General features: G+C 30.1%; 1 protein-coding gene across 1 annotated transcript in view; it reads right to left on the bottom strand.

Moving 5' to 3' along the window:
* LOC106460879 (CREB-binding protein-like) overlaps positions 1 to 21,638 on the bottom strand; it is a 71,694-nt gene that overhangs the window by 13,209 nt on the left and 36,847 nt on the right. The window contains exons 9-19 of the mRNA XM_013920638.2: positions 20,923 to 21,332; positions 19,136 to 19,222; positions 16,601 to 17,417; positions 12,334 to 12,452; positions 9,561 to 9,731; positions 9,027 to 9,184; positions 6,987 to 7,067; positions 6,682 to 6,738; positions 5,702 to 5,779; positions 4,180 to 4,247; positions 1,056 to 1,065 (exon numbers count right to left, since the gene is read on the bottom strand). Of these exons, the coding sequence (XP_013776092.1) occupies positions 1,056 to 1,065; positions 4,180 to 4,247; positions 5,702 to 5,779; positions 6,682 to 6,738; positions 6,987 to 7,067; positions 9,027 to 9,184; positions 9,561 to 9,731; positions 12,334 to 12,452; positions 16,601 to 17,417; positions 19,136 to 19,222; positions 20,923 to 21,332 (2,056 nt within the window). The remainder of the gene's footprint in view (positions 1 to 1,055; positions 1,066 to 4,179; positions 4,248 to 5,701; positions 5,780 to 6,681; positions 6,739 to 6,986; positions 7,068 to 9,026; positions 9,185 to 9,560; positions 9,732 to 12,333; positions 12,453 to 16,600; positions 17,418 to 19,135; positions 19,223 to 20,922; positions 21,333 to 21,638) is intronic.

Raw genomic sequence — 21,638 nt, 5'->3', positions numbered from 1 at the left:
CACGCTGCACTCGATACAGCCATATCAAGCATTGTTGTTTAAGCTATCACTTGACACTAAATGCTCTTTAATTAGAAGAACTTCATAAAATTTAACAAATTTGTGCTTAAAAGTTGGCAATGAATAATAAATGTCCACCCGTATGATTCTTTCAAAAACTTGAGCTAAAAACTGCTAATCTAGTTTGCTTGGCCTAACCAATACTTGTGTATCTGCACGTCCTTTCACCCTATAGTTTTGCTGCTCTAAATCACCCATTATTAATTCAAATAACAAAAACTAAAAACAGCCCACCTTTACTCTTAGGCGAAGTTGTAGTAAAAATTTTACACTCATAGCTCACATGATTTTTTGCATAAACTGAGCAGCTTTTATTGAATAACTTTGCACATGTGGCTAATATGTAGACCAAATCTGAGGCCTAATTGTAGGCTGTAAAGATCTATCATTGTACCATATTAAAAAAAAAAATCCATGAAAGTTAAGTATGTTTTTCTATCAAGTAAAGTTTCTGTACTTTCAGTGTGAAGAATAAAAAAAAGGGGGAGAAAATTCAACTAAAATTGGAGATTTTATATATCATGTATTTGTTGATGGATTGCCTTGAACACTGGTATGTGAAGTAAAGATCCAGTAGAGCACTTCCACTAAAAATATGCTATAGTTTGGATTACCACAGTCCGAGCTACAGAAAGTGGAAATAGCTAACTATCACTCCTCTCAATAACACAGTGTGTCCTGTAGGTTGTTTTGACTAAACTATCATACGTCTTGACCTACCAGACCAATTATAAAACTAAAATATATCACCCCAATGATAAGAAATTAAGAACAGTTTATCAATTTTTTTTGGGGGGGGGCAGAGGGAGAGTCCACATTTTTTGCATTATAAGCCTGGAAACTTTTAGTGCTTAGTAGTACTCCTGTCATCATGAATTAAAAGTGAAAAAGGTCCATAATTTTTTTTACATACAAAATTTATCTGTTACAACTAAGATTAAACTACACTTTGCCAGTTAATTGAGTTGGAAAACGAAACTTCTTAAGGCCGTTACTTGTTTGATTCTAGAAAGAGCCATTATACAGAAAAATAAATGGACTTCAGTAGATTTTGTTTTCACTGAACATTTTTGAAAATTAAAATTGCTCAGTAAAAGTCTTCCTCTCATAATTGTCTCTTATTGGATCAATGGTTACAATTCAGTAAATGACAAAATTAGTAACAGGCATGGAAAATGTGCAGAAATAATTATTTAAAACTTTTCTGAAACAGGACTACAACAAACAAAGCTAGGAAATTACATTGAAAATCGTGTGAATAATTTTCTGAAGAAGAAAGAAGCTTGTGCCGGTGAAGTTACCGTTAGGGTTGTAGCAAGCGGAGATAAAGTGGTCGACGTAAAACCAGGAATGAGAAGCAGGTATGTCTTGTAGATATTGCAAAACTTCTAGTAATATTGACACGTTTTTGATTAACATCTCTACTGTCATTATCAATGCCATTTGAAGGGACTATGTAGTGTATCGAAAAACTAATACATTAATTGAAAGAGTAAGAATAAATAATTACTGATACTTGTTGATTTTGCAGTATTTTGTTTAATTTTCAGTGAAATAGTTGTTGAAATTCCCTCAACAGATTTATTTCACAGAATTTTTCAGTTACAACTTCCAGTATTTTCTAACAAGTTATTAACGGAATGACTATTATTCTTACCGGTATGTTTTTTCACCCAATATTGGTTCATCCAAGATTATGAAACATTTCAAAATAATTATCGGAAAAAAAATATATATTTAGTCTTAAACAGCATTAAGTTTGACCAGTAAAAGAGTAACTTTTATATGCATGGAGAATACTTAATATTTTTTTCATAATCATAATGTACAAAATAATTTATACTTAAAGAGAACAACATTATGCACGATTTGTTATTAAAAATATTATACCCAGCTTATCAACTCGGTTGCATGAAAAACAAACCAATTTATATCCATAGAATTTTAAACATGTAATTATAACACACCAAAGTCAGACTTTGCATATCTTAACCTATCTACTGCACTTGACAATATTAAACATATTTCCTTATAAAGACCAACATAAGGTATAATTTCTAACATCACCAAACATGTAACTATAATACACCAAAGCCAGATCTTGCATGTCCTAAAATATCAACTACAAGTGACAGTTTTCCTGAGACTAAGATAAGGTATAATTTCTAAATCACCAAACATGTAACTATAATACACCAAAGCCAGATCTTGCATGTCCTAAAACATCAACTACAAGTGACAGTTTTCCTGAGACTAAAGTAAGATATAATTTCTAACATCACCAAACATGTAACTATAATACACCAAAGCCAGATCTTGCATGTCCTAAAATATCAACTACAAGTGACAGTTTTCCTAAGAATAAGATAAGGTAAAATTTCTAACATCACCAAACATGTAACTATAATACACCAAAGCCAGATCTTGCATGTCCTAAAATATCAACTACAAGTGACAGTTTTCCTGAGAATAAGATAAGGTATAATTTCTAACATCACCAAACATGTAACTATAATACACCAAAGCCAGATCTTGCATGTCCTAAAATATCAACTACAAGTAACAGTTTTCCTGAGACTAAGATAAGGTATGATTTCTAAAAAAAAAGATCAAACATGTTCAGTACTGGAAATAACTTTTTTTAAGACCATTATCAGTAAAGCAATGTGAACAAATATAGCTTGTTTGATTTAACATTATGCTATTCTTAGAATTATCAATGTGGTAATCAACCATTGTCAGCCATGGTATCTTGGGATTTTACAGGGGCAACTTGGTAACACCAAGTTTTGAAACATTGTTGATGCATCACCCCAATACACAAAATAAATCTACAAAATAAATCAATAACTCAAATGTTGAGATTTTAAAGTTTCTTTTGATGCAAGTTTTATTAACATTTGTTTTGGATGAAATAAAAATAATTGAAATTGCTAGCCCTAATTTTCAATTTTTGCCCCTATTGTATTTATTATTGAGAAGGTGGAAACAAATTTTCTGCCAGTGTAGGTATAACTTGAGAGTGGATGAAACTCAGCTGCAAGTCTGTAAACTATGCATTTACCTGAGTACTAAATTTAGCTCAAATAATTCGAAAACAGTGATATTTTTAAAAGTAAACATCAAGAACTGTAAAGTTCAACTATCCACATGTTTTTGTTTAATAATTTTCAAGTTTCTGAAGCTAACAAAATTATAAATATAAGATCTTAAACCTTATATCATTTCCTTTCTAGTGATCTATTTGCCATAGAATTCTCTTTTTTTCATTGTGTAATTATGCTAGATTGTAAAGGTCAAAATTTCTTACTAAGTTTGGAGGTTCCTAGAGACTAAGGAGGGTTTTTTGTTTTGTAAGTTAGTTATGGTTTTTCAATTAGTTGAATGCCATGGAAATATAATAAATTAACTTAACGAGTTTCCCTTAAGTGTTTATTTTCCCGAAGTAATAGCTTTAGCAGTTTATTTTTTTATTTTTTTATTATAAAAACTTACAAGATTTGTTAATTAAGTCCATGGTGAACATTAGCACTGTATTATGTAATGGTAAAGATGCTTTAGACGAGTTTTGTTTGCACATTTCTTCCAACAAAGTGGCCTGGCATATAACTTCATTAGGCCTTCTACAGTATATGCATAAAAACTGGCTTTTGGGTCAATGACTACATGGGTTATGTTAGATGGCATAGTAACTACCTATGTTATGTATTGTTGTTTTTTTTTGCATTACTAGTATATAATCTGTCAAAAATGATGGAGGAAAGTACTACCACCCACACCCCATAGTATACCTAACCTCACATTTCATAGCTAACTGAAGTAAATAAATTTTGCAAAATTAATTTCTATTAATACAAGGTCAGAGGTGGCATTACCCCCTCCCCATGGGCTGTAGGGGGTTAATTCTTTTTCATGTTTTTAATACTATTATAATAAAGCAACTAATATTTCTGTTATTAAATGTCTACCATTCCTGATAACACTAAAGAATGTGACTTTAGTCATCAGGTTTGCTGATATATTGGCTGTATATTCCTTTTATTTATAAAATGTACGAAAACAAAACATGTATATTTACTGGCCATATGAAATAATATAAGTTTCACAAATACTACTCACTTTTGCTGGTGAATTTGTTCTCTTTCCTCTTCTTTCCTTGTGCCTTTAGACAGTTATCACAAGTAAACCTGAAATCATAAAAAAAAAGGCAATTAATTTACCAGTTTTTACAACAGAGTTGACGAGTCTCATAGCTAACTACTTTGTACATCGCTCTCTCTACAGTCTTCAGATCTTGTTAGCTAGTGAGATTTTTCAATATCATGATGTTTTTCTCCCAGTTCAGGTAATGGTCTACTAGAATTTTCAGTGCTCAATCAGTGAAAGTACATTTTCTCAGTGTACTCCCATTCCTCACCCCACCTCTCACCAAATTATTTGGAATTAGATCTATTGATCCCCATCTCACACTACAACATTGGATCCACTGGTCCCTGGAATTTTCTATTTAATTTTTTCCCTCCTCATGAAGAACTATATATATACATCTTCCAAAAAAAGAGTGGGGATGAAGGAGAATTCTTTAATTTCCAAACATTCCAGGTCATCAAGCCAAAACACCACAGATAATGATGATGAATGTTTATTCCACAGTTTTAGTAGTCTTTTAGAAATTTGTAAGGAAAGACCCAAGGAACAGTGTTATAGTTTTAGCTTGTTACAAATTTCATAATATACTGTGTATATGACATAGTTTCATGCACAAAAGTTTAGAATTAAGAAAGTAACTTAATCATAAATTGTTGTACCTAAAGATGTCTATCATATTAAACAAGGGTTAGTTCAAAAATGCTTTAAGAAAAAACTCAATGCAAGTTGGAAATACAAATATTTGTCTCATGTGAGAATTACTGATTAGTTGAATGTAATTAATTAACAAGCCTAACAATCAATCAATCAACAATTTCTACTAACTCCCCAACTATAATAAAGAGTTCAACTAATTGTATAAAAACAGCAAAAAGACACTAAAAGCAACTGTTAATATAAGTATATCACTGAACTATAGTTATTTCCTCTATAATTTTGTTGCAGAGATCAAACAAAATAAATACTATGTGTTACTGTATACATAACATTACTGACATACCTAAATTAATTTAGGTTACTATATGGTGAAGCAAAACAGGCTCAAAATCCCATAAATATTCTGTGTTATCTTGGCCAATTTCTTTTAAACTTGTAAAACAAAATGGCTTACTGCTTTTAAAACATAAATAATAGTTAGCTAGGTAATGTAAAAATAATTACTGTAACAAAGCTAACCTTATTATTCATACTTAAGGTTTATTGATGTAAATGTCATATCCATGTAACTAGAAAGCTCTTTATCTATAATTTATTTTACGTTATCACATAATGGTATTGTATCCAACCAGTGGTGCTCAAGTAAACCAGTGTAAAGAGATGCTGGGAATAAAACCTTTTCTCAAAATAACTAGTTGCTCTTTAGATATAATTTTTATCACATGTGTTTGAGAAAAACCTTTCTTTATTTACATAGTTCTGTTATTTTTCTCATTGTGCCTTAATAGCTTCAAATATATGGTAAAATATTAAAATCACACAGGAGCATACTTACCCTTCTGGCCAGATACTCTCAAAGTAGATAACACAAATTTGATGAAGTTTCCTACCACATTCCATACACTCTACAAACCTGCACAAAAAACATATGTCATAAACTGGAGTCAAGAATAATTATTACTCCTAAAACATACAACAGAATACTAACAAGTTCTAAAATTTCAGTTGTGAATGACATGCGTAATCAATAAATCTAGTAATGTTTGAAGATTACTTTAGTAGTTAAATAAAGTATTGCTAAAACCATCAATGTTCAGATAAAATTCACTATATCATCTACATGTGGTTTTTATAGCTGACTTTCAGATATAAGTTACAAGTAAGGTATACTACGAGCACCAGATCAGTTAATAAAGTCATGGGTTTGAATCTCACCAAGTCTTAGTCTTCACTTGTTCATAAAAGATCTACTGCTACAGTAAAGTCACCCATACACTATTTTACAGCTTATGTAACTAAAGGAACATTTTTCTCATAGAATTACGTTTTTTCCTCAACAAAGATTGTTTGTATTTATGGCAAAGCTACAAAGGCTTTATGCCACCAAATCTAATTTTGAGCTACTGACAAAAGGGAAGGCAGTCAATTAGGAGCACCCTACTACAGGTTTGACTGTCATTCTTATAATACATCCACAACTTATAAAGTGGGGAATATTTTGTGGAATTGCACAGATTCAAACCTGGCTCTCCAACTCCAAAATCCAGAGTTCTACTACAGGACCAATCTGGGCCCACATAGATTATTAATTGCACTGTTTAAGGAATAAGTATTTTCCCAGCTCTCAGTTGAGGTGTTTATTTTCAAACTGTAAAATATCATATACATGTATATTACTAGTTTCTTTCTTAAAATATACCTTTTTTTTCTTCAAATATTTGACTAATGTAACAAATTTCTTACTTAAGCAACTGGTGGGTATACTTTTACTGTACAAATACAATAGTGTAATGGAAAACAAAATGCATTACTTACGGTTCCATCTCTAGGTGATCATTTTTCAATTCTTCAAACTGGTCTTTTGGGATCGTCCTACACATAAAGTACTTATTGTTGTTATTGTAACTTCAAAAGTTTCACTTTTGATACTCACTAACCTAAACTATTTATTTTCTACACAAATGACTATGTTTTAATTTATTTATATATATATATATATAGACAAACACTAGCAGTTCAATATATACAAAAACATTGAAATTCATTCTCTGAACTACAAGCATCATCACAAAACACTTTTATCAAATGTTTTTTGAAATATTTTGATAAAAGAAACTTACGTTTGAGGTGCTGTTGGATCATCACCAAGAGTAACCGTGTCACCCTGAATCTCGGAAAAACATCGCTGGCAGTAAGTATATCTGGGAAAAAAAAACCTCAATATTTTTACCAAAAAAAGAATACAAAGCTATTAACTGGTACATAACAGTATTATGATAACTGGAAAACAAATGCATAAAAATGGTACATAGTAAAAAGACAAAAACGTTTTGATATACACAAGGATTATTCACATTCTATATTACCAATCTGCATATCCATTTAGGCTGCTCATGAACATCCCCATGGCCTGTGACTATAAAGGTTAAAAGCCCTGAAATCTAGCATGTGGTGATTTTCAAATGCAAATTATGCCTAAAATTGGCCTCTTATGGGAGGGTTACATTACAGGCTATTATAAAAGCATGCCAGAAATGAAACCTTTGTGTTTCAAAATGAAATAAAAAAAGTACCCTGTAGGGCTGCACTTTATCAGTAAGTCAAGGGATGACGTGACTAAACAAATCAAAGGGAAAGAAAAGGCTACTCCACAACTGCCTACCAGTTGTTCATTGGAAAATAATAAAGTTAAACAATATGTCATTAGAGGTAATGTAAGATCACCATTCCAATACAGATAAACTTGGAATCTCTCATGGAATCTCAAGTCGTATTGATTTAGGACTATGAAAGCAACACAAGAGCTATGTCCAGAGGCTCCTCCCACAATGCAAAATCATGTGGAAGATCAACTGTCAAAATCATGTGACAAACAGAAGTTTGCTGTTGCATTGAATGAATTATCTTGTTTACTTAAGTCTACAAAAGACTGTAATAACCATTTAGAGACAGCTTGAATGGGTAATTAAGAAAATTAAATAATAGACTGAACAATCGTGAAGTTATTTTATATTTTCATTTAAAGAAGGATGACGTTTCAAGCTAGCGCTGTTCGTCAGATCGTACAGTTAACAACAAAGGCACATGCACAGAATTCAAAGAACTTGCATGCATAGTAATTGGAATGTTGAGCATGAAAATTCTAAGGAAAATTACATCTATTAGATAAAGTATAAATAAATAGCGATTAAAATTTACATAAGATAGCAAATAAAATTTGAACAAAAAATGGAAAAATATACAGGAAAGAAAAGCATCCATTTAAACCAGATGGTTATAGGATCCCCAGATTGTAGATTAATCTCCTTATTTAACTTCATTATTTAATGTTATTTAATTTTGACATTTTTGTCGTCTATGCAGTTTTAACTATACTTGTCTTTGGGTAATAAAGAAAACTTTATTATAAATGTACAACCTTTTCACAAAATTATGTCAACCTCAGGTACACAATTTTGCTGAAATATCATACATTTATAATAAAGTTTACTTCGTTATCCAGTCAAGCCATCCCTAAATGTTTATTTTCTAAAAAAGTGGGTTCCTCATCATCAAATTTAAAAGCAATCTATTGTTATTCTGCAAGTTTTTGAGATACATCATTTCAAAAATGATAAAGTTTTTCAAGAGATTCAAGGCAGATGCAGGATATAGCTCTGGGGATAAGTTAAACAAAAAAAAGGCATACATGAAAATGTTTATATTAGGTAAAATAATATATAATTTTATCTTATTATTTAGTATTCCCAGTTAAAATAAATCATTTTATATAAAAAGGAAAAGTCTATTAATTATTTATCTTAATCTTAAAAAAGAAACTGCATTCCTTTACTGAGAGCAGCAAATGCTAAATAATTTTTAGATGATATTAAAATCAAATATGAAAAATTTATTAATGTACATGAAACCAGTTTCCCTTTAAAACAGATACACAGGATTATCATTTTAATAATTATTGTATTTTAATTAACCTAGGATCACAATGATGGTTAGCCTTACTAACATAAAACTACCATACAGTGGATAAGTTTTATCAAAGGTTTAAAATAAGTTAATATACATATCAAACACATCATGGTTACCAATAATAATAATAATACAATCAATGTGGTTTCAAAAATTTTGTGCATAGATATATCTAAATAGTCATAATAACCAACCTGTTTTGGTAACTCCAATATTTTGCATCTCTAGGTATAGTACAAAGTTGCTTGCCATAGCAACATAAAACTTGAGGCTGAAAGACATATTTTCGTCCACAACAATAACCAAGTGACTGCATCACTGGGTCAATCTCTTGCTCAAACACTTCCGCTAACTACATAATAAAGTTTTCCAATTTTTGTAAATTTTATTGTTCTTATTATTTAAATGAAGATACAAGAAATACTTACATATTAAATCTAATGATATTCTGAGGTATAAAAGTTATTCATAACAATGAGATATAAAAAGTAAATTTTTTAAAGTCAAATGACAATATACTGTAAATTTCAAATTATTATATACATCCTTTAATAAATGTATAAATTTGTAAATCTTAAAACAGCACTTACTTGTCAAATCACCTTACAATACACAGTAATCTTCAATTATCAGTAGTTGAAACGTACACATTTCTGTTGTTAAAATGTATTTCCTTAAACAAAGATAATACTAAAAATGTTTGTTTCATCCCACATAAAAAAACCTACCTTTGTACAATAGCGATAAACACGAGATGTTTTTCTATTGTACAACCAAGCATTATCAAACATCAGCCACAAATCATCAACATACTGCCACGGATCTTGGTATTGGCCAGTGTCCAGTTTTCGTTTAATAGAAGATAAGTCCATTGGTTTTCTAATTATATCAAAGTAATCCTTGACCAAAAAAAAAGAAAAACAAAAGAGATGCAACTTAAAAAAAAACAAGCAAACCTATATAGAATAGTCTTGTTAAGTTTCAGTTCTGTTATAAATATAACTGAATATTTATCAATTGATTTTTGATTATTAACATTCAAATAGGTTGTAACCTAAATTTGCAAGTTAATAATGAAGCCCCCTGTTAAGGGACCATTATTATAAGAGTAACTTAATTTATAATGGTTTCATAAGCATGATCTTTCAATTAAAAACTTTCTGAGAAACATATTTCAATGACAGTTTTTTGTTGCTGTATTGTCTAGGCTTTGACACTGAAACCTGCCACAAGTGCTAATTTGTGTATCTCACTAACTCTTGCTGCTGCAGGATAGTGAGACATTTTTATAATTTCTGGAATAGTAAAGAAATATTCTAGATAAAAGGCTGCTTTAAGTGATACTTCCTGATATTTTTTCCCTTAATTTGGAACAGTGATACTTACCAACTCATTATGGCAGTCACTGACTCATCTCTCTGCCAGGAATATCTGTTAATTCCATGCTTTTTTTTTCAGCTGTTAGTGCCTTAAAAGCTGCCAGGGTCCCACTCTATTTTGAGGAACTATTAAAAAAGTAACTGTGACCTTGTGCCCAGGATGAGAATGGGCAAAGGATGAATATTTTGAATCCAATGATAGAAACCTTCAGTTCAAGGACATGCTTCCCAGGAAAAATTTGAAAATTAGAAGCTCAATAGTGCATTCTCCTGTCTTTACACACACACATTTTACGAGTATGATGCCCTTAAAGTTTACAGTAAATCAGCCAAATCTGGTTAGTCACTTAACAGTTCTGTGTCCTTTAGTAGTGCCATGCATCAAAATTTCAGAGTAGACCTGTGAAGCATAGTTTACACATTTGTTGTATATTACACAAGCTTACTAGTAAATAAACCTTTGAAAAGAATTCTGTCAGTTTTGACTTTACTGCTTGTGGTTTATTTCCAACAACAAACACAATTTGTAGTTTCTTCTCCAGTTAATCCCATCCAAATTGTTTTATAACCTATCAGCTTCTCTAGCTCGCATTTCATCTTGCTATTTCTTAAATTCATTCCATATTTAAGATAAATTAAGGCTAAAAATTTTAATGAATTTTTCATGCAAAAAATCTACACCATAAAAATGTATTAATAGCTTCTAACTGGTCAAAAATTGAACTAGTCTGCACAAGTTATCGAAACATCGAGAAAACGTCTATTGTTGTACATGAGTGAAATATCGGAGTGCTCACTTACAAAAACTACATTTTAAGCATATTTTTGAGTCTCTTACTGGAATGATAAAATAATCATCAAAGCATTAACTCCCAAACTTTCTTCCCACGTTTCTGTAACCCTAACAACCCTAGGAGAAATTAAAGTAATAAATCTACCAATTGGTGGAAAAGTGTCATCACTAAGTTGTAAATTTGAAGCTGTCGTCAATAGTAATTGTCGTAAGTTAGTAGTCCTAGCACTCAGGATGAAAATTCATCTCTATTTTATATATATATTACAAGGAATAGATTATAGGATATCTTAATTGGCACCTGACTTTTTTAAGCTCATCTATACAATTAAAATAACTTGCCAAAAAACTTAATTTGTGGCCAAGTTCATGTATCCACATTAATTAACTTGCACATTAACAACTCATAAGCACTTAAATAAAGGTTTAGATAATCATGGAAACAAAGCAAGAAAAAATTAAAATATATAATGTATACCATATAGTTTAAGCACTTAGAACAATTTTTCTTACTGATAAAAGCACAACCGTGAACATAAAAATTGAGCTCATAGTTGAAATTTCACTTCAATTTGACACTGTATAAGAACTTTGATTTATTATGCATTAAGAAACTCTAGGTTCATAATATTTACAAAATATGCCAACTCTTTTAAATAATAATAATAAGAAAAGAAAATATTTCAGGAAACTCCATGACTTTTAAAACAAAGTGGAAAGAAATCAAATTATCCAAAAGCTTCAATCCAAACAATGATCAAAATACAAGACAGAAATAAAGTGATTAAAAAAAAAGTTATGATCTTTGAATATATATTTATTGACAATCTTGTTTCTGGCTTGAAAAAGATTGCTTAAAATATCACCAAGAAAACAAGAATAAAAGTGTAGATTTCTAAAGTGTTTTACTTCCAAAACGTGTATTTCCTTTTTTATATATATATATATATATATAATTTACATACACATTAGAAAAAGAAATGTGCAGACCAACAGGAAAGAAAAAAAAATCTGGATATTTTTTAATGTGACTGAATTCCCAATAGTTAACAGTTTTCTATTTTACAGCTATTTCATGCAAGTGAAAATATTGCAGACAAAATTACATAGTTACTCCAGCATTTTCTACCACTTTGAATAAATTATTTTGCATATATACCAGACATAGAAGCTAGCCAATACATTTCTGTTAGTGATTACTGATTGGAAAAAAAAAATTGACTCTAGGCATTTTTTCCCTGACTGTATAAACCCTGATTTTATAGTCAGGGTGTACACAGTCAGGGAAAATATTTTTGACAATAACAAGAAAAATTATTTATAACTTACTGGAATCTGTAACAACTGTGGATCTACAGGCTGCCTAAAAGGTAAGGATTCAGGGTCTTGTCTGTACAATTTTTCTAGGGTAGGCATTAAGGCTTGACGTAGCTCATCAGGCTTGAAAACTAAAACAAAAGTTAAAACTTAACATTTCAGACACGAACCTTTTTTTTTCATTATTTCAGTTACAATACATATTAATTTAATTTCTTTATTGAATAAAAAAATATGACTATATAAATATATATATAAGCTGTGTCTAACTTTGAAAAATTTGCTAGAAAACACCATCTACAAAACAAATTCAATAATGAGATTGATATACATGTAGTCTAACATATAAATATATATGTATATCTGATAAAAATTTGCAAAGATACTAATATGGTTTTAACTTCTATCAATGTAGATTTAAAGTCATGAATAAAATATGCAACCAACTAGATGCATCTTGTTGAATATTTTACAAAATATAAATTAGTTTCTAAATAAAATTTAAGTTGCCATTATTAAACCAAACAAAACTCTAAAAGATAATGGATTAATTTGTAACAAAAAACTAGTTACATTTTGTACAATCAAAAATATTTGGAACTTACACAGTTAAAATACCTCTTCACATGAATTACCAATTACTGAAAGCAGTGTAAGTCTAGCAATCATACATGGTGCAAATTAGGTGATGAAGAATTTGGCTGGCTACTTTAAGAATCATACGAACTCAACAATATCAGAGTTTCTATTATCAACTGTCATGATTCTCTACTGATAAACTAACTTTCATTAATATGATAATTTGCTTTTCTTTTAATATTATTATGTGAAAGTCAAAGAAAACTAGGATAAAAACCTTAATGATATCATAGAGCATTTTTATTGTCAAACTCCTACTTTAACCTTAATATATTTCATTAAAATAAGTTTTTGGTCAACACAAAATAAAATCACAGATGTAAATGACGGTCATGAATATTTAAGCTAGAACCAGAGAGAGAGAAGAAAAAAGAAGCTAGCTTTTCATATTAATGTACTTTTATTATACTTTCTGTTATTCAAAGAACATAAAGTACAAAGCATAGTGTATGCTTTTTATCATAGATTGCTTGGTATCATAAAATTAGTCAATGCATGCACACAGAAAAACCACTTTTATTAACAGCTCTGTGCCAGGTACATTTTTGGGAATTAAAATGACTGTTACAATCTGAGTCATTTTGTTAAGAAAATAAGGTATTCTTGTATTTATTGCACATTTTCTACCTTTCACTAAAAATGATTTTGCTACAGCTTGTGTTAGGGTAAAGAAAACAGAGATAAAGTATGAAGTTTTACTAAACAAAACTCCTGAGATTCATTCAAGAGTTCCTACAAGTTATGCACATGAAAACTGTAACATGAAAAGAAGTATTTTTTAACATTCAAATCATCTCTCACTCAGACTGACTTAGTAAAGGCTTCCTAAGTTTATAGAGAAATCTTTAGGAATAATATTTTATTTAAAAAAAAATGATTTTTTGTGTGCAAAAGACTGTTTATTAAACCTTGTCAAATTTGGTGAAGGTACACTCAGAATTACACTATATATATTTACAAGGTTGGTCACACTGACCAAGCGAGTATGCGTAGTTAATATTCATTAAATGTGAAACATTTAGCCTCAGCTTGTTTTAGTACATGTGATAAAACAAAATATATAAATTAAATAAATACCTATACATTACATTATAGATAATGACCACTTTCATGAAAGTACAACAAAAACTTAAAAAGATTAGCATTAGCCCTAGAAAAAGGAAAAATTAAATGATCCTGAAAAAACTTGAGAATACAGTTAAAACAAGATGGCTGTCTTTTGCAAAGTCCATCGATTCTATTTACAATGATTCTGTGTCTATTCTGCATACTTTATACAGAAGTTTGGTTTAAAACATTTAGTGAAATTTTTTCAAAGGTACAGAAATAATTAAAAGGTCAATATGTTTTACTGAGAAATCCTTCCAATAAATACTCATTTATACAGCATGCCAATCTGCTTTCTTCATGTCTTGAGGCTATAAAATTACAGTCATCATTTTAGTTTTGCATAATTCATACACATCAAAGGACATACAACAAATATTGAAGGATGATTGGATATCACCTGTTCATACAAATTCCCATTTCCCATCTTTATTTTCAGCTGAACAATGGATGATGTCACAGTGAATATGCACTTTTCTGTCTAAATTTTGCAACTGGTCAAAAAATGGATGTATATTTGTCATATAGATTCTTCCATCCTATATTGAAAACCGATGAGAATACGGCAAACTATGATATTATTAAAAATAGCCTTTCTTCCTTACTGATATGAAACAGCTAAATTTTGCTTGTTGCTAGGTGATTGCAAGAAATTTCACACATGTAGCCGTACAATGTAAAACTCGGAACCTTTTGAGAAAAATTTTAAAATGTTTGAAACCTTTCATTTTTATACTTAATGAAACCCTTGTTTGTTTTTTTGAAATGTCTAAAGATGCAACTACATATGAGCTGTTAACACATACTTTCAAAAATTGAAAAACATGTTAAACAAAATTTTCCAGTGAAGTAATATAAAATATACAAAGATTTCCCCATGCATAAATAGTACAAACTCCAGAAATTGGTGGAAACAAACTACCCTACAGTTAAGCTTAAGTGACTATGAAACAAAATACAGTGACATTGGCCTAACTACGGAATTAAATAAACAGTGAATGCAAAAACACAAGAAGAGTACCTTTATTCTCAAATCCATTTCTATATTTGATCCAAGGTTAGTATCCAATGCAAAAAAGCCCTACTTTTAACGAATATGGTAACTCTGATATTCAGCAATTGGCCAATCTTTTTTTTATTAATATTATTATCATCAAACAATGATGAATGTAGAGCTCCAACTATTTTCTGAATGGTGTAGTCAAATGAAAAAAATTTTTGAGGCATTATTCCACATAACAATTAATGATCCCCTTTCATTCAGACAAAAAAAAATGCCTGATGAGCAATATGACTCTAGGGCAGAGTTGAATAAAATAATCAAAGTTGCTGTTGATATTTGGCTTGAAACAAAGAAACAAATGTTCATTCCTTACCATCATTCATGTCAGATTAAACTTTGAAATTGACGATGAAGCACCGAATGATTTACTATGTTCACAGTATGGTATTGAGGATGATCTGAATAGTTGCTCCATTTCGGCTTCAGTGAGTGATTATGAATAAACATTTAATTAGTGAAGTCAAAACTGTAAAGGTCTTATTCTTTTTGAGCGATTAATGAAATTACCTATAAATTTTTATATTTTTACCTTTGTTGTGGTACTTGTGACTTGATTTTGTAAGATGTTTTGAGTTAAAATTAGTTTGTTCAGCATTCAATGATGTTTTTCATTTGATTTTCATGAGAGCAGTCTTCAATTTACTTCAATCTAAACACAGTCAATAAGCATTGCAGTGGTAGATCCAGGAAGCAGAACTGGCAGAATTGTTATGTGCCTGAAATCCACTTATACTATAATATGATATATATTAATTATTAACTTCATCAAGAATAACAATTTTATGCTCAGAATGCACAATTTGAAATCTAATGGCAGCAGTAAAATTGAATTATTTAAACTAAAAGCATAGTTTTAAAACATTCTGCCAGAAATTAAATTAAGCAAGACCAATTAGAAACTAATTACCCATCTATTGTATGTTCGTATACTTTATTTTAACCTCACCTATTTGGATCCCCCATAAGTAAATACAAAGATATTGTTGGTCTACTATGGCAATTACTTATTAAAATTGGAAAATAATTTAAAGTAACCCCATAACAAAAGTTTTATTTGTATTGAAGTAACTTCATATGAATAACAAGATAAAATAGTGGTACAAACAAATTAATGTAACAATATTTATCATCTTTAATACTAATTTCAATAACCTGTTATTATGACAGTATTTTTCTACAAGTATAATCTTAATTCTGCTGCCTCAAGTCAAAGCTACTGTTCATGGTGATACAGTACAGGTTTTCAAATAAATCTCATATTCTAGCTATGTATGTGAAGAAATGTGTGTGTGTTAATCTACAGAGGTTTTGGTTGTAGTAAAAATTGTTTTCCTACATATATAATTGTTAATAAAAATTTCAGTCACCTGAAACAATACAAGAGAAATTACAAATGTCATAAAATTATACTAGAGTAACTAGAGAATAAATATTTATTTTAAGTAACAAAAGTAAGTTGTCAAAACTAACCTTTTTTATTGGGTTTTGGTTTGGGAGGTGGCTGAGCAGTTTCGGACGGTTCTGATTTATTATCAGATGAAGTATTTGGTAAATCTCCATTGCTTGATGTTGATACAGGAGTTGTTGGCTCCTCTTTCACAGAAGCAGGCTCCACTTTAACACTTGCATAACACTCAGAACTAACATATCCTGAATTACTACTATCTTTCATAGGTTCTTGTTTAATTTCAACTTTCATTGCACTGTCACACTTTGGAGTTTCAACCTCCTGTTTTATTTCTGTTTTTTCTTCTTCTTTGATAACAGTTGTGTCAATTTCCATATTAACTTCTGTGACACTAAGCGGAGTCTTCCCAATCGAAGTTGTTACTTGAACATTTGAAACTGGTGTACTGTTAACGTTATAAGAAGCTGCTTCAGCAACTGAATTCTGTGGTGTTTCACTTGAACCATTTAAAGTACACAACACATCTTTTTGAGAATTCACTCCTTCAGTGTTGCTGGTAATACTTAACCCCTGGGAAGTACAGACTTGGTTAAAAGAATAGCTCATCTGCTGTGGTTGTTCCTGAAGCTGTTGCAGACGTTGTTGAAAATTCTGGGGAGTAGAAGGGGTGCTTGGCCGACTTCTTGTTGTTCCCGGAACTGAAGCTGCCCTTGGAGGCTGCTGAATAAGTGTTTGGTTTGATTGGGGTTGAGGAGTAGATGACTGAGGAATAGGTTGAATTGAAGATGGGGAAGTGGAGATCATCTTAGGTGATAAACCTGGTAGCTGCTTTCCTGATACTTGACTACTCTGTTGCTGCTGCATATTCATCCTATTAACCTGCAACAAATACAATACATTTAGCCATTAACCTTGCAGTTACAACAGATCATTGAAATTTATCATCAGCACTTTAAAACTCTGGATGTAAACACCTACTACTCAATACATACTAGAATGTAAACAGAAACACCAACCATATGTATTATTACTAGTTGACTAAATGTTCAACTTTTAGTCTCACCAAAAAAAAGGCACTTCTTTATTTACAAATGAATGGAACATTTAGTGTGTAAAAATCACAATTTAATAGCCAACTTCCACACCTCTAGCATTAGTGATTGAGCTTAATATTAACATAAACTAATGAATATCATTAATTAATTTTTGCATTTGTAGGAAATTTTAAAACGTGCATTATAAATAAATATATAAGTTAAAAATGGCAGCTAAGTTTTAATGCAAAGACCATCTATGGTGAAGGTAAAAATGCATATATTGTGAATCTATAATCTTCCTTTTTGTTGCAAAGTATCAACATGTAAACAATATGCCTCAACTATCCACAAAGAATGAATTCCCATGTCATTTTAGAAATATCTTGAACTCCTAAAAATTCAATTTTACATGTTTTTTTACACACACCTTCCAATTATTAAAACAAACAAGTCATACTAAAGTACTTACAGTGAAGTTGTGGCAACTGGATACCAATCATTTTATTTTTTTTAATTTTAATTAGTAACTAATAATTAGACTTAGGTGATCACATAGGCTACAAACCATCGTAAGAGAAATCACACTAACTTTAGAGTAATTACTATGATGTACATTGGTTGTTGTCTGCAAACTACCAACTAATGCAGAATAGAAATTATAATTTGTAGTGGTACAGCATTCCAAGAACATGTGATGTGTTTGTCCTTTTGCCCTTCTCAATATATTAGTAAATTTTTGAAGTATACATCAAATTTCCATAAATACAGTGTTCTTAACATGCTGTTTGTTTGTAGTTACACATAAATCAGCACAACAGGCTATCCATGCTATGCCCAAATATTAGCATTATAAGCCCTAAAGCCTACTGCTGAGCCACCAGGGAACTCCTAACATGCTTGATTCATGAAAGTAGTGTGTAACGTATACATCCAGATGTTTACCTCAAATTTTCAAGTTTAAATCCTTTTGACAAATAGTGAGAAACATACTTATTAGATTGGGCAAGCTGAAATTTATAATTAAAACATACTTTAGGTTTTGAAACAAAAATATATGGCCATAACAAATAAATTTATGCCCTGATCTTTATAATTGTGAAATAATTTGATATCAATACGTCTTTATCATATATCCACACACACATTTAGTTGTAATGAATGAAAATGGTGATTAATTCTTTTAAATACAAACTTTTATATTTTGATATGTACACCACCATTATTAAACTGTCTTCATTGGATAAAATTGAGTATGCTGACCAAATGAAACTTAACATAAGCCCTAGACTTTTCAAACTAGAAAAAAAATTCATAATGAAAAACTGCCCTTTTATTTTATGTCTAATTCAAATAAGTTATTTTGTTGGCTAATAACATTAAACCTGTTTGTTTTTTGTTATTAAGGACTATGCTACATGGTAGACTATGTGTCCTATGCCCACCATGAGTATCGAAATCAAATTTTTATTGTAATAATCCCTCAGGCCTACGCTGAACCACCATTTTAAATTTTTTAGTTAGAAAATTCTTAATATACATATATTATTTTATTGAACTTACAGGGGATACAACACTGTTATAAGCAGTTTGTGCCACCTGCACCTGATCTAATCCATGCATCTGGTTTCCTTGTTGAGTCTGCTCCACCTAAAACATAGTTAAGTATGAAATTATAATGAATACAAACACATACATATAACCAATATAAAAGTACCAAGCTTCATTGACAACTGTCAACACTTGTCTACCAAAATAAAACAACTTCAAACCACTTTGCACTAAAGTAAGTAACGTTATTTTTATATGTACATTTCTGTCATACTTATGACAGCTATTGTGGATGGTAGGTACAGTCATCCAAGAAGAGCAAGTTGGTATTATTAATAAATCAGCAACAGAGGCCTTATTATTCAGTTAATGATGTGTTTATTAATTGGTTTAATAATAGGTAATCGGTTTGTCAATAAAAAAAACAGACAGAGGCCTTATTATTCAGTTAATGATGTGTTTATTAATTGGTTTAATAATAGATAATCGGTTTGTCAATAAAAAAACAGACAGAGGCCTTATTATTCAGTTAATGATGTGTTTATTAATTGGTTTAATAATAGATAATCGGTTTGTCAATAAAAAAACAGACAGAGGCCTTATTATTCAGTTGATGATGTGTTTATTAATTGGTTTAATAACAGGTAATCGGTTTATCAATAGCAAAAAACAGACAGAGGCCTTATTATTCAGTTGATGATATTTTATTAATTGGTTTAATAATAGGTAATCGGTTTGTCAATAAAAAACATCGACGGAGGCCTTATCATTCAGTTGATGATGTGTTTATTAATTTGTTTAATAATAGGTAGTCGGTTTGTCAATAATAAAGTATTCAAAAGAACACAATATAATTCAAATACTTTGTCAGTTATCAACAAAACTTTTTATGAATTTTGAATCCTTCCACGATTGAAGTTTGAAAGAGAATTACCAGATAAAAAAAAAATTCTTTTTTATCATTTTAGTTTCTGGTTACTGTTTTATACACCATTCTCCAACAAATTCTTTGTTTACAGTAACAAATAAATCATTAACATTAACCAGATTTCCATCTTATCCAGGGTGAGTGTAAACAGATTTCACTGTTGCATAACTGCATATTGTATGTCAGAATTTGATAATGGCTGTAAACAGTAACTGAAAACCTGCAAAAAAGCAAGGAATTGCTCCATTTAACTCTTTCTACAAAAACTATTATTCAATATCAAACGTGCACACCTATTTGTAACATTTTTAAAAGCTCTAATTTCTAAAAAACTACAATATTTGTTATTTCAGGTTAACACAAGTACATTTTCCTCTTTATAATACATTAAGAAATAAATAATTTCCATCATTAATGCAATTTATTCACCTATAACTACTTGATTAAACAATTTTAGTCAAAGAATATTGCAAGATAAGTAATAGACAGTCTCTAATAAACTTAAGTTTTAAATTGTAATTTTTTAAGATCTTTTAACTTCCACAAGCAAGACTATTGACTGAACTTCTCTCACAATGTCAGGTGGCAACAAATGCACTGATAATGTTTTAAAACTCCAGAAAATAAATATTTAAAAAGAACTTTACAATTGGCAGGAAAATATGACATACTACAAAGAGTGGTTTACATTTTCAAAACTATTTTTGTTAATTCTTATTAAAACAATGCAGACTTGAAATATACTATAAAACTTGTACACACTTCTGATGTCTAATATAATTTGGATTGAGCAATGAAAAATAAGATTTACATTATGATTAATTCCAAACGTGTTACTTTTATGTCATATTCATGTGATGAAAATACTTACAGTCACTTGTCTTAATTTCACAGAATCAGTCAGCTGAGAATAATCTTCCTGATATCCTGAGCCAATCTGGGAATTAGGGAAAGACACAGGCCCTGCTGCAGCACTTATTCCTCCAAATGAAACAGTTGTTGTACTTGTGACACTGCCTATGTTAGCCAAGTTACTAAAATGAGGTTGTTGTTGTTGTTGTTGTCCAAGTGATGTCATGGGAGGAGTGCTCGAGTTTGAATGACCAAAATGAGTTTGGTTGACAGTTGTAGAATTAGATAGGTGGTTATTATTGATATTAACAAAAAAATCATTCCTTGAACTAGGAATAGTTATATTTGGTGGTGGCATTCTCTGGTGATTACCAAGATTTGTAATATCTGAAACATGTGGCTGGGATGCCATCATTGAAGGAGAAAGATCTGTAAAAACATGCTTATTTTAGTCTAATAAAAAGTTTTGGTTATCATAAAGTTTAACATATCTATTTTCCTATGTATTCACTAGTTATATAAAATTAACAAATTTAATACATTCATTTTTGATCAACTGGATTTTCACTAGATGTTTAAGACACAATAAAGGAAAAAAATACTATTACAACATTTATAAGTTTAGATTTTCATCCAAAAGATCACAAAGATAAAAAGAAAAGTTTGTTATGTTTATCATAAACTTATTATATTATGAAACATAACTAAAAGTTTCATAATATTAATTATCCATTA

The sequence above is a fragment of the Limulus polyphemus genome, unplaced genomic scaffold (assembly GCF_000517525.1).
Source record: "Limulus polyphemus unplaced genomic scaffold, Limulus_polyphemus-2.1.2 Scaffold36, whole genome shotgun sequence".
NCBI classification, from domain to species: Eukaryota; Metazoa; Arthropoda; class Merostomata; order Xiphosura; family Limulidae; genus Limulus; species Limulus polyphemus.
Note: the sequence above shows the minus strand (reverse complement) of the source record. Positions and strands in the feature narration are given on the sequence as shown.